The sequence below is a fragment of the Hyla sarda genome, chromosome 11, assembly GCF_029499605.1.
Source record: "Hyla sarda isolate aHylSar1 chromosome 11, aHylSar1.hap1, whole genome shotgun sequence".
NCBI classification, from domain to species: Eukaryota; Metazoa; Chordata; class Amphibia; order Anura; family Hylidae; genus Hyla; species Hyla sarda.
The window spans coordinates 61395887-61408635 of NC_079199.1; the positions used below are offsets into that span (position 1 = coordinate 61395887).

Genomic DNA, 12749 nt, shown 5'->3' on the forward strand with positions numbered 1-12749 from the left:
AAAATTGATTTATTCCTTGTTTAAATTTCCTTTTTTAATTTATATATGTGAGATATCTTATCGCCTTTTTTCACTGACTTGGATAGTTTCTCTTCTGCCTGTGCTTTAAAGGGGTTATCCATCATAAGGTGATTTTAGTACCGTATATGCCGGCGTATAAGACGACTGGGCGTATAAGACGACCCCCAACTTTACAGTTAAAATATGGAGTTTGGGATATACTCGCCGTATAAGACTACCCCTTCTACCGCGATGTACGGTACCATGTAGTTCCCCCCACATCAGGTAGGCAGTATAGTTCCCCCCACATTAGGTAGGCAGCATGTTCCCCCACATTAGGTTGCAGTTCCCCCATATTAGGTTGGCAGTTCCCCCACATTAGGTTGCCAACTCTCTCACATTAGTAGGCAGTTCCCCCACATTAGGTTGCAGTTCCCCCACATTAGGTTGTAGTTCCCCCACATTAGGTCGGCAGTTTCCCCACAATAGTAGGCAGCTCTCCCACATTAGGTCAGCAGTTCCACCACATTAGTAGGCAGCTCCCCCACATTAGGTCAGCAGTTCCCCCACAATAATAGGCAGCTCCCCCACATTAGGTCAGCAGTTCCCCCACAATAGTAGGCAGCTCCCCCCACATTAGGTCAGCAGTTCCCCCCACATTAGGTCAGCAGTTCCCCCACAATAGTAGGCAGCTAACCTCACATTAGGTCAGCAGCTCCCCCACATTAGGTCGACAGTTCCCCCACAATAGTAGGCAGCTTCCCCCACATTAGGTCGGGAGTTACCCCACATTAGGTCGGGAGTTACCCCACATTAGTAGGCAGCTCCCCCCACATTAGTAGACAGTCCCCCCCCCCCTCACAGACATACAACCTCCAGCCATATACAATGTATGGCTGGAGGTTGTATGTCTGTACTGCCCACACAGTGTTCTGTTTACCGCTCCTCCGGCCCGGGGTCACCATCTACTGCTATGGACCATAGCAGCAGTCCCAGGCCTGTAGGAGCGGTGACCGGATCACTAAAGAAGATGAAGCGCCGCCGGTCACTCACCAGGCCCCGGCCGGCGTGCGTCCTCCTGCGATGGTCCTGCGGTGCTCCTGGTCCTCCTGCATCTCTATGGTCGGAGGAGGACATCACTGACGTCCCGTGCGTACAACCATAGAGACGGGGAAGCGGAGGAGGACCGCAGGAGGACGCACGCCCGTCGGGGGAATGGTGAGTGACCGGCAGACATCACTATGTCCGGAAAAGATCTTTCGGGACACAGGGATGTCCGGCATAGGAAAAGCTATGATTATCTGCTCCCGTGATGCTAAAAACCAGGTTGCCTCCAGCTGTTGTGTAACTACAACTATCAGCATGCTGGGAGTTGTAGTTTCACAACAGCTGGAGACACCCTGGTTTTTAGTATCAGTAATTAGTTTTTATCTGCTCTGGCCGGCCCCCACACACGGTAGCCGGCCCAGGCAGATAGTCATAAGTTTTCCTATCCCGGACTTTACCGTAAAAAAGTCAGGGTTAAAAAGTTGTCTTGTACGCCGGAATATACGGTACATACCTGCCGCACAGTAATGGACATGCTTAGGAAGGATCTGCGCTTGTCTTGGGGCTAAATGGCTATGTTGTGAGATTACCATAACACTGGTGGCTAGCTTTTTGTGAACTGGTATTTCCTTTTTGAGTTTTCTTTTTGACTACAAATCCCATAATTCCATTTTTCTTCCTCCCACACATCAGCCACCCCACCTATTGAAACATAAATGAGCTGCATCCATTCAAAAGACCTGTGGTTTTCAATCAGGGTGCCTTCAGCTGTTGCATTAGTTGCAGATTGATCTCTCTCTCTCAAGTGATTCCTCCACCCATTGAAGCAGACAGGCTTCCTGTCATCAGCTGACTAGTGAAATCAGGTCTCGGCCGCATTGCAAACTGGGAGAAATCTAATACAACAGTTATTTTGTATGCTGTTAAAAATAAATATTGGGGTGAAAATCATATAAGAATTGTGAGAAAACCGTCACACACAGGTACAGACACTATATTATGAACTACACCAACTTTACAGCCCCTGTAGCACAAATCCTGGAATACCCCTTTAAAGGCTTTAAACCTTGCTTGACCTATTCCTGCATAACCTTATAGATTTCCCTATCGTCATTGCTCTGTTTTTTTTTTTTTTTTTATATCCACTCAATGCTAGATTTTAGTTTTTTTTATGATTTTGGCCACTTTTACCAAATACCACAGTGGTCTCTTCCTTTTTTTGCTTTTACCGTCAAGCAAAATGCAATAATATGTTGCTTTCAATAAGGCAATTTTTAAGTAGATTACCTCCCTGATGACACCACTGCCTACAGAGGGGTGGAAATGCGTCGGCGGTTTTTGTATAGCACCTAGAAGTGCACATCATATGTGTTTAGTACCCTCAGATAACCCAACAGTGGTAAATCTTAGATAAAAGTAAATCTTAGTTGGATAGATTGGTTAGATATTAACAATCAGACCAAGTTTCTATGATTTAGTTTTGATGCTGGATGGTCTCTTGCTTATTGCAGGCAAAAGATCCCACATATGCAAATAGTGTGTGAATACCATACAAAAAAATGTGTACCACCCCAGTTACCAACCAGTCCACCACTGCCTCACGAAGAACAAAGATGACACAAGTTTTATATAAGGGTTGGCAACAAGACCACAAAAACAAGTTTAAAGCTAATTTGATTTTCTATTTCTCTCCATTGATGCTGGCACACAACAATCCAATATGTGCACACACATTTTCTTTTACTTTTGTCCAGGGGAAAAATAATCTGCACAAATGCAATAAAAGGGAGAGTTGAAATTGTGTTTTTGATGATAGATAAACTCAGTTATGCAAATACTCATGTAGTAACTGCATTTCTTCTGTTCTGTTTCCACAGTATGTTCCTCCTGACCTTTGCATATGTAATTTTGTTCTGGAGCAATCCCTTTCTGTCAGGGCACTTCAAGAAATGCTGGCAAACACCACTGCAAATGGCCAAGAAGGGGTAAGTCTTTTATAACACTTGACCAAAACTCCAGAAACTTTAGTTATGATTTCAGATATTAACTATAATGTAAAATGAGTAGGAATAACCTAGAAATTCCATATTTCTGCTGCAGAATTTCCTACCTATTGAAGTCAATGGGTAGGAAAATCTGCAGCAAAAAATCTGTAGCAAAATACACAGCAAAATGTGCTTGTGTGAATGTACCCTTAGTCAGTATAGCTCTGATATTCAATTATTAAATTTTCTATATCAAAGTGAAGTTTATTGTTGATTAAAGGGGTTATCCAGGGTGTAGACTGTGTTAAAAAGAAATAAGAATAAATGAAAGCATTGCTCACCTCATTGTTATTGCTATTCTGATGCTCACTTTGTCCTTGCTGATCCCCACTTCCTCGTCTTTTAAATTAAAGGAGATGGACTCACAGAGAATCAGTGGCCGCAGCAGAGGCCTGCCTGATTCAGTAATTGGCTGAGCTGGCATTTAACCCCTTCCTTCTTTGGCGATTTTTCATTTTTGCACTTTAGTTTTTTCCTCCTCACCTTCTAAAAATCATAACACTTCCAATTTTCCACCTAAAAATCCATTTCAGGGCTTGTTCTTTGTGCGAACAATTTTACTTCGTAATGGCATTAATAATTTTACTTTGGCAAAAGCAGAAAAAAATTATTTGTGGGGCAAAATTGAAAAAAAAAACATTTTGTAATTCTTAGCGGATTCTGTTTTCAGTTTTCGGTAAAAATTGCACCTTATATTTATTCTGTAAGTCCATACGGTCACAAGGATACCCAATTTATATAGGTTTGATTTTATTTTACGACGAAAAAAATTATAACTACATGCACCAAAATTAATACGTTGAAAAATGTCCTCTTCTGACCCCTGTTACATTTTTTTTTTTCTGTATAAGGGGCAGTATGAGGACTCATTTTTTATACCATGATCTGAAGTTTTTATTGGTACCATTTTTGTTTTGATCTGACTATTTGATTACTTTTTATTCATTTTTATGGTATAAAAAGTGACCAAAAATATGCTATTTTGGACTTTTGAATTTATTTACGTGTACGCAATTGACAGTGCGGTTTGATTAACAATATATTTTTATAGTTTGAACATTTATGCACACGGCGATACCACATATGTTTATTTTTATTTACACAGTTTTTTTTTTTTAAATGGGAAGAGGGGGGGGGTGATTCAAACTTATTAGGGAAGGGTTAAATCACATTTATTAACGCTTTATTTTCCCTTTTTTTTTTTGCAATGTTATAGCCCCCATAGAGGACTACACTAATTTCCTACACTGATCACTGCCATGCAATAGCATGGCATTGATCAGTGTTAGCGCCGCTCGACTGCTCCTGCCTGGATCTCAGGCACGGAACAGTCATTCGGCAATCGGACAGCAAGGAGGCAGGTAGGGATCCTCCTCGCATCCTGCAAGCTGTTTGGGATACCGTGGCGGTCCCGAATAGCACCACTGAGCTAACTGGCAATGTTTACTTTCGTTTTAGACACAGCGATCAAGTTTGATCTCAGCATCAGCAAGGGTTAATGCCGGACATCAGCCCGATTGGCGATGTTCGTCATTAGCCGTGGGTCCTGTTTGCCTATAGCAACCCGGACCCATCGGGTATGATGCACGCTCACCTGCTTTGGGAGCATCATACCACGTTAATGAACATCCATTTGCGGCAAGGGTTTAAGGTTTGTCACGATGGGACTAGGATATTAAAAAAGTAGGGTCCCATAGATCATCTGAATGGCAGTGGCAGATCACTAAAATGAGTATTGCTTTTCTTTTTAACATAGTTTACACCTTTAAGAGAAAAAAAAAATACCCCTAGACAAGTCCTATAGCTTTGGCTGGTCAAGAAATGTAAAATATTGTAGCCTTGTAATTACCGTATTAACTTTTGTTCCAGCACAAAGCTAGTTTCAGGCATAAACAAATACAAAAGAAACCTTACTTGTTCAGCGCTAACTACGCAGAAATCTTGCCTAACTATAAAGGGGCTTCCTACTATCCACTTAAAGGGGTTATCCACCATGAGGTGATTTTAGCACGTACCTGGCAGGCAGTAATGGACATGCTTAGGAAGGATCTGCGCTTGTCTTGGGGCTAAATTACTATGTTGTGAGATTACTATAATGCTGTGGCTAGCTTTTTGTGAACTTGTATTTCCTCTTTGACTTTTCTTTTTTTGACTACAAATCCCACAATTCCATTTTCACTCCCTCTCACACATCAGCCACCCCACCCATTGAAACATAAATGAGCTGAATCCATTCAAAGACCTATGGTTTTCAATCAGGGTGCCTACAGCTGTTGCATTAGTTGCAGATTGATCTCTCTCCCACCAAGCAATCCCTCCACCCATTGAAGCAGACAGGCTCCCTGTCATCAGCTGACTAGTGAGTCAGGTCTTGGCTGCATTGCAAGCTGGGAAAAATCTGAGACAACAGTCATTTTGTATGCTGATAAAAATAAAAATTTGAGTGAAAATCACAGAAGAATTGTGAGAAAACAGGTCACACACAGGTACAGACACTATATTATGAACTACACTAACTTTACAGCCTCTTTAGCATAGTCAAATAAAGTGCCAACTTGTTTAAAAGCCTAGTAATGAGCTATTTTCAACTCTTGTGCTGACCTGGGTTATTCTGGAGGCATGGAGTGGCCTATAAAGGGAATGAATGGCTCCACTAACAAACCTTCTTTTCATCTCATTAAAAATCCAGGACTGATAAAAAAAAAAGGCTTAACAAAGCCCCTGGCAAGCTAAGTCTCACAGGAAATATTACTATTTCTGGATTTCCCATATTTCATCTAGCTTTCCCTGCATAAAACCTGGTATACACACATGTCCGGTACCTTGAGGAAATATAACGATCCCTGACAATTCGACACATTGCCTGATCCAGTGAGTGATAGGACCACTCGGAAATGTTCCGTCTCATAGACGGTAATGTATTTCCGAGCAAACTCTGCAAGAAGAATAGATATGTCTATTCGTTTTGCGTAAGCTGGAATCTGGAGTTTCATGGCAGAAACATCTGGTGCGCAAAATTCCGCTGTGTGCACAGTACAGCAGATTCCTTTGAAATCAGTGGGATTCCTCTGCAGCAGAATGTCCATGTGGAATATTCGGTGCAGACATTCCGCACCAACTCTGCCATGTGAACATACCCTTAGGCTTGTGTAAATCAATAATAATAATAAATACTGATGCATAAGGATATGATACAGAATAATTAAGTGAGTTATGTGAATTTTGAAGTGAATATAAGGTTAAAACAAATCTTCCTAATGAATACAGTAAGTGCCCAAATACATCATTGCCATCAATCAGAAATATGCATTCAATGAACAGACAATGGTACCAGTCTATTATCTCTGTGTCACGTCTCTGCTCCCTCTCCACGCTGAAGCAGAAGAATATAGAAAAAGGAACTGTACTTGGCTCTTCTGTAATTGAATCCAAATAGAAGCGGATGTGAAAGTTTCACAAATTTATTAACACTGCATAAAAAACAATAAAAGGTACCATAAAACCCAGACACATTTCGGGAGTGATATCTGCCTTTTTCAATTGAATAAGTGAAGGTGTCACTCATGCAACTTAAAAAGGGAGATATCACTCCCAAAACGCGTCTTGCTTTTATAGTACCTTTTATTGTTTTTTTATGCAGTGTCAATAAATTTGTGATACTTTCACATCCGTTTCTATTTGGATTCAATTATGGTAGCGCTAAGTACAGTTCCTTTTTCTATATTCTTCTGCTGCAACTCCATACAATCTCCTTCTACAAGGACACTGTCCTGTGATCTGTCAGCTGCATAACCTAGAATCTGTGTGACACCCATATCCTGGAGTTATATGCCTGATCACAAGCTTTGAACCAGGTGAGAGACCACCCAACTTTCTCAGTTCACCTAGATCTGCATCTTACAGGATTACACGAGGCGCTGGCCTCTTTTCTCTATTTCCACTAGTGCTTATTTGTCTCCACACTGAAGTCTTGTATTATCCCAGAAGTTGTTTCATGACTAGTGATATCACTGTACAAGATGTCTGTGAAGAGAGGGGGCAGCGCGGTGACGTAGGTTGTGCCTGGACTGTCAATTACGAATGAGTAGGAAAGATTACAGCCCGGGTACCAGGATTACTTCCGAATGCCACACGTCCCATTGATTATGTAGTCTTATTACCATACGGCACTAAACACTTTCAAAACTACCTTTCTATACTATGGAGTATGCTCAATAGGACATCTGGACATTGTAATAAATCTTCTTTTGCCCTAAATAATGTGTTGTCACCAGATAAATAGGCTAATATCTGGTGTCAGGGTCCCTTTAACCCCTTAAGGACCAGGGGTTTTTCCGTTTTTGCACTTTAATTTTTTCCTCCTTACCTTTAAAAAATCATAACCCTTTCAATTTTGCACCTAAAAATCCATATGATGGCTTATTTTTTGCGCCACCAATTCTACTTTGTAATGACATCAGTCATTTTACCCAATAATCTACGGTGAAACGGAAAAAAAATCATTGTGAGACAAAATTGAAAAAAGAAAGCCATTTTGTAACTTTTGGGGGCTTCTTTTTCTACGCAGTAAATTTTTCGGTAAAAATTACACATTCTCTTTATTCTGTAGGTCCATACAATTAAAATGATACCCTACTTATATCGGTTTGATTTTGTCGTACTTCTGAAAAAAATCATTACTACATGCAGGAAAATTTATATGTTTAAAATCGTCATCTTCTGACCCCTATAACTGTTTTATTTTACCACGTATGGGTCGGTATGAGGGCTCCTTTTTTTGTGCCGTGATCTGAAGTTTTTAGCAGTACCCTTTTTGTATTGATCAGACTTGTTGATCACTTTTTATTCATTTTTTCATAATATGAAAAGTGACCAAAAATACAAAATTTTGGACTTTGGAATTTTTTTGCGTGTACGCCATTGACCGTGTGGTTTAATTAATGATATATTTTTATAATACTGAACTTTCCGCACGCGGCTATACCACATATGTTTATTTTTATTTATACTGTTTTTTCTTTTAAATGGGAAAAGGGGGGATGATTCAAACTTTTAATAGGGGAGGTGTTAAATTATCTTTATTCACTTTTTTCACTTTTTTTCCCATAGGGACCTATAACACTGCACACACTGATCTTTTACATTGATCAGTGGTTTCTCATAGGAAACCAGTGATCGATGATTCTGCCGCTTGATTGCTCATGCCTGGATCTCAGGCACTGAGCAGTCATTCGGCGATCGGACACCAGGAGGCAAGGTAGGAGACCCTCCTCGTGTCTAACAGCTGTTCGAGATGCCGCGATTTCGCCGCAGCTATCCTGAACAGCTCCCTGAGCTAACCGGCATGGTTTCACTTTCACTTTAGACACAGCGTTCAACTTTGAACGCCGTGTCTAAAGGGTTAATAGCGATCACTGCGATTAGCTACGGGTCCTGGCCATTGTTAGAGGCCGGGCCCGACCCACTATGACGTCACGTCATGGCCCCGCATTATAGAAAGGGAAAGGACTCAGGACGTACCAGTATGTTCCTTGGTCCTTAAGGGGTTAAAGGTGTTAATTTGAAGGAATAACGCACAGCCAGCCTGCAACAATTAACAGTAAAATGCACATGGTTTTGCTACATGGAAATCAACTATTCCCTTGTAAACCCAGTCTTGTGCAGCACTTGCACTTTAACCCTTTAAGGACGAAGGGCGTAAACTTGCGCCCTTGGTCCCGCTCCCGTGATATAATGCGGGGTTACACGGTAACTCTGCATCATATCACGGCGGGCCCGGCATCATAGTGAAGCCGGGACCCGCCACTAATAGCGTGCAGCACAGATCGCAGCGCCGCGTGCTATTAACCCTTTAGCCGTGCGCTCAAAGCTGAGCCGCAAGGCTAAAAGTGAAAGTAAAATGTGCCGGTTAGCTCAGGGAGCTGTTCGGGATCGCTGCGGTAAAATCGCGGCATCCCGAACAGCTATACTTCAGGAGGAAGGTCTCTTACCTTCCTTCCTGCAGTCCGATCGCCGATTGAAAGATTCAAGCCTGAGATCCAAGCTTGAGCATTCGATAGCCGAAAACACTGATTGTTGCATTTCTAAGGAGATGCATCAATCATTGTTAAAGATCAGTACATGCTGTCACGATGCCGGCTGGCAGGTAGTGGATCCTCTGTGCCAGAGAGGGATTGGCGTGGACCGTGCTAGTGGATCGGTTCTAAGTCACTACTGGTTTTCACCAGAGCCCGCCGCAAAGCGGGATGGTCTTGCTGCGGCGGTAGTGACCAGGTCGTATCCACTAGCAACGGCTCACCTCTCTGGCTGCTGAAGATAGGCGCGGTACAAGGGAGTAGACAGAAGCAAGGTCGGACGTAGCAGAAGGTCGGGGCAGGCAGCAAGGATCGTAGTCAGGGGCAACGGCAGGAGGTCTGGAACACAGGCTAGGAACACACAAGGAAACGCTTTCACTGGCACGATGGCAACAAGATCCGGCAAGGGAGTGCAGGGGAAGTGAGGTGATATAGGGAAGTGCACAGGTGAACACACTAATTGGAATCACTGCGCCAATCAGCGGCGCAGTGGCCCTTTAAATCGCAAAGACCCGGCGCGCGCGCGCCCTAGGGAGCGGGGCCGCGCGCGCCGGGACAGGACCGAGGGAGAGCGAGTCAGGTACGGGAGCCGGGGTGCGCATCGCGAGCGGGCGCTACCCGCATCGCGAATCGCATCCCGGCTGGAAGCGGAATCGCAGCGCCCCGGGTCAGTGGATCTGACCGGAGCGCTGCAGTGGAGAGAGTGTAGCGAGCGCTCCGGGGAGGAGCGGGGACCCGGAGCGCTCGGCGTAACACATGCAATGTTATAGCCCCCCCCCCCTAGGGGCTATAATATGGCATAAGAAAAGTGTAAAACAATCACTAAGCCTTTCAATGATTAGGGCCTTCCCCTAATAAAAGTTTGAATCACCTGGCATTTCCAAGAATAAAAAAAAAAAACAGTGTAAATAAACATAAAAATAAACATATGTGGTATCGCCACGTGCGGAAATGTCCAAATTATAAAAATATACCGCTTTTTAAACCGCACGTTCAATGGCGTACGCGCAAAAAAATTCCAAAGTCCAAAATAGCGTATTTTTGGTCACTTTTTATATCATGAAAAGATGAATAAAAAGCGATCAAAAAGTTTGATCAATGCAAAAATGGTACCGACAAAAACTTAAGATCACGGTGCCAAAAATGAGCCCTCATAGCGCCCTGAACACGGAAAAATAAAAAAGTTATAGGGCTCAGAAAATGACAATTTTAAATGTATAAATTTTCCTGCATGTATTTATGATTTTTTTTCAGTAGTAATACAAAATCAAACCTATACAAGTAGGGTATCATTTTAACTGTATGGACCTAGAGAATAAATATAAGGTGTCATTTTTACCGAAAAATCTACTACGTAGAAACGGAAGCCCCTAAAAGTTACAAAATGGCATATTTTTTTTCAATTTTGTCACACAATGATTTCTTTTCCCGTTTCGCCGTAGATTTTTGGATACAATGACTGATTTCATTACAAAGTAGAAATGGTGGCACAAAAAATAAGCCATCATATTGAATTTTAGGTGAAAATTTGAAAGAGTTATGATTTTTTAAAGTTAAGGAGGAAAAATTGAAAAACGGAAAAAGCCCCGGTCCTTAAGGGGTTAAGTGCACAATGATGTACAGCTGAGCATGAACTGAAGGTCAATTTATTTGACTGTTGTTTATAGGTGGAGCATTAGTATGAAGCTGGGTTTACACATAGCGCTGTGCCATGCATTTTACTGAACGGTCTGAAGTAACTAGAGATGAGCGAACTTACAGTAAATTCGATTTGTCACGAACTTCTCGGCTCGGCAGTTGATGACTTATCCTGCAATAAATTAGTTCAGCTTCCTGGTGCTCCGGTGGGCTGGAAAAGGTGGATACAGTCCTAGGAAAGAGTCTCCTAGGACTGTATCCACCTTTTCCAGCCCACTGGAGCACCTGAAAGCTGAACTAATTTATGCAGGATAAGCTATCAACTGCCGAGCCGAGAAGTTCGTGACGAATCGAATTTACTGTAAGTTCGCTCATCTCTAGAAGTAAACAATGTTGTTTTTCTTCTTGCAATCCATGTTATTTTAGTTGTTTAACAATCCTATCCTTTAGGCTTGTTTTCCATAGTTGCGATACAGATGTGAATCTAGCATAAAGCATAGCTATTTTTATTATCTGAGCTAATATCAGATTTAGTCAGAATAAATAACTGAATACCATTGATAACTAATGGCTTTTTTTCTAACTTAAACATATATTTTGTGGTATATTCACACAGATCAAACATTGTGGAGCTTGACCCAGAGAAAGCTGCAGCATAAAATAAACTGCAAGTTCAGTACTAGGTATCGACCGATATCGTTTTTTTAGGGCCGATACCGATAATCTGTCACCTTTCAGGCCGATAGCCGATAACTTATACCGGGCGGGGCAGAAGCTGTTGCAGATCAATTATTTAAAGTGAGCGCTTTAAATCAATTAACTACAGCGGCTTTTGCGGTGCCAGAGACCGCCGCCGCCACCCGCTTCTCTCCCCCTGCCTGTTTTGACTCTAACCACCACAGTTGCCCAATCGCCTCCCCCCATCCTCTGCCCACATGCCGCCGCTGCCCCATCACCTCCCCCCATCCTCTGCCCACATACCACCGCTGCCGTTGCCCCATCGCCTCCCCCCATCCTCTGCCAACATACTGCCGCTGCCCCATAGCCTCCCCCCCATCCTCTGCCCACATACCGCCGCTGCCGTTGCCCCATCGCCTCCCCCCATCCTCTGCCAACATACTGCCGCTGCCCCATCGCCTCCCCCCATCCCCAATGTTATAATTACCTGTTCCCTGGGGTCCGCGATCCTTTTGGCCTCGTCGGCGTCCTGCGCTGTCACTGTGCATACTGACGGTGACGTCGGGTTGGTGACGTCACTCGTCATTACGCAGTGCGCAGCAACAGCACAAGAGCCAGAAGGATCGCGGACCCCGGGAACAGGTAATTATAACACAAAGATGGGGGAGGCACTGGGGGTGCAGCGGCGGGGGGGGCAGTGGCGGCAATGGGCGGGGGGGGCAGTACATTATCTGCATATCGGCAAGGTAATTGCCGATACCGATAATGTCCAAAATCGCGATTATCGCCGTACTCGGGAGAAATTGCCTTACAGATTTTGGGGGGCTTTTTCTCCTTTTACCCATTATGAAAAGGAACAGTTGGAGTCTACACCAGCATGTTAGTGCATAAAAATAAAATTATATACACTGACATGCTCGTGTTGCCGCATACTTTACATTTTCACAAGAGGTAAATGGGAAAAAAAGATCCCCATTTTTTGGGACACAATTTAGCCAGAGTATGGAGATACCACATATGTGGGTGCAAAGTGCTCTGCGGGCGCACAACAAGGCCCATAAGGTAGAGTGCACCATGTACATTTGAGGTGATTTGCACAGGGGTGTCACAGATGTTAAATGAAGAATAAGGACATAGGTATAATTGATGTGTTATAATTGGGTGCAAAAAGTGGTATTATTGTGAGATTAAAACTCTACATAATGAAGAAAAAAATTCTAAAACTAATAACGAGGACAAATCTTACTGTTTAGGTGCAGATACGCTG

At 43.0% G+C, this 12749-nt stretch overlaps 1 protein-coding gene across 9 annotated transcripts in view; it reads left to right on the forward strand.

Annotated features, from left to right (window-relative positions):
* The window catches only part of RYR3 (ryanodine receptor 3), a 991818-nt gene that overhangs the window by 160537 nt on the left and 818532 nt on the right, over positions 1-12749 (forward strand). For all 9 annotated transcript variants that reach the window (XM_056545312.1, XM_056545313.1, XM_056545314.1 and 6 more), the window contains exon 3: positions 2925-3032. In XM_056545312.1, coding sequence (XP_056401287.1) covers positions 2925-3032 — 108 coding nt within the window. The remainder of the gene's footprint in view (positions 1-2924; positions 3033-12749) is intronic.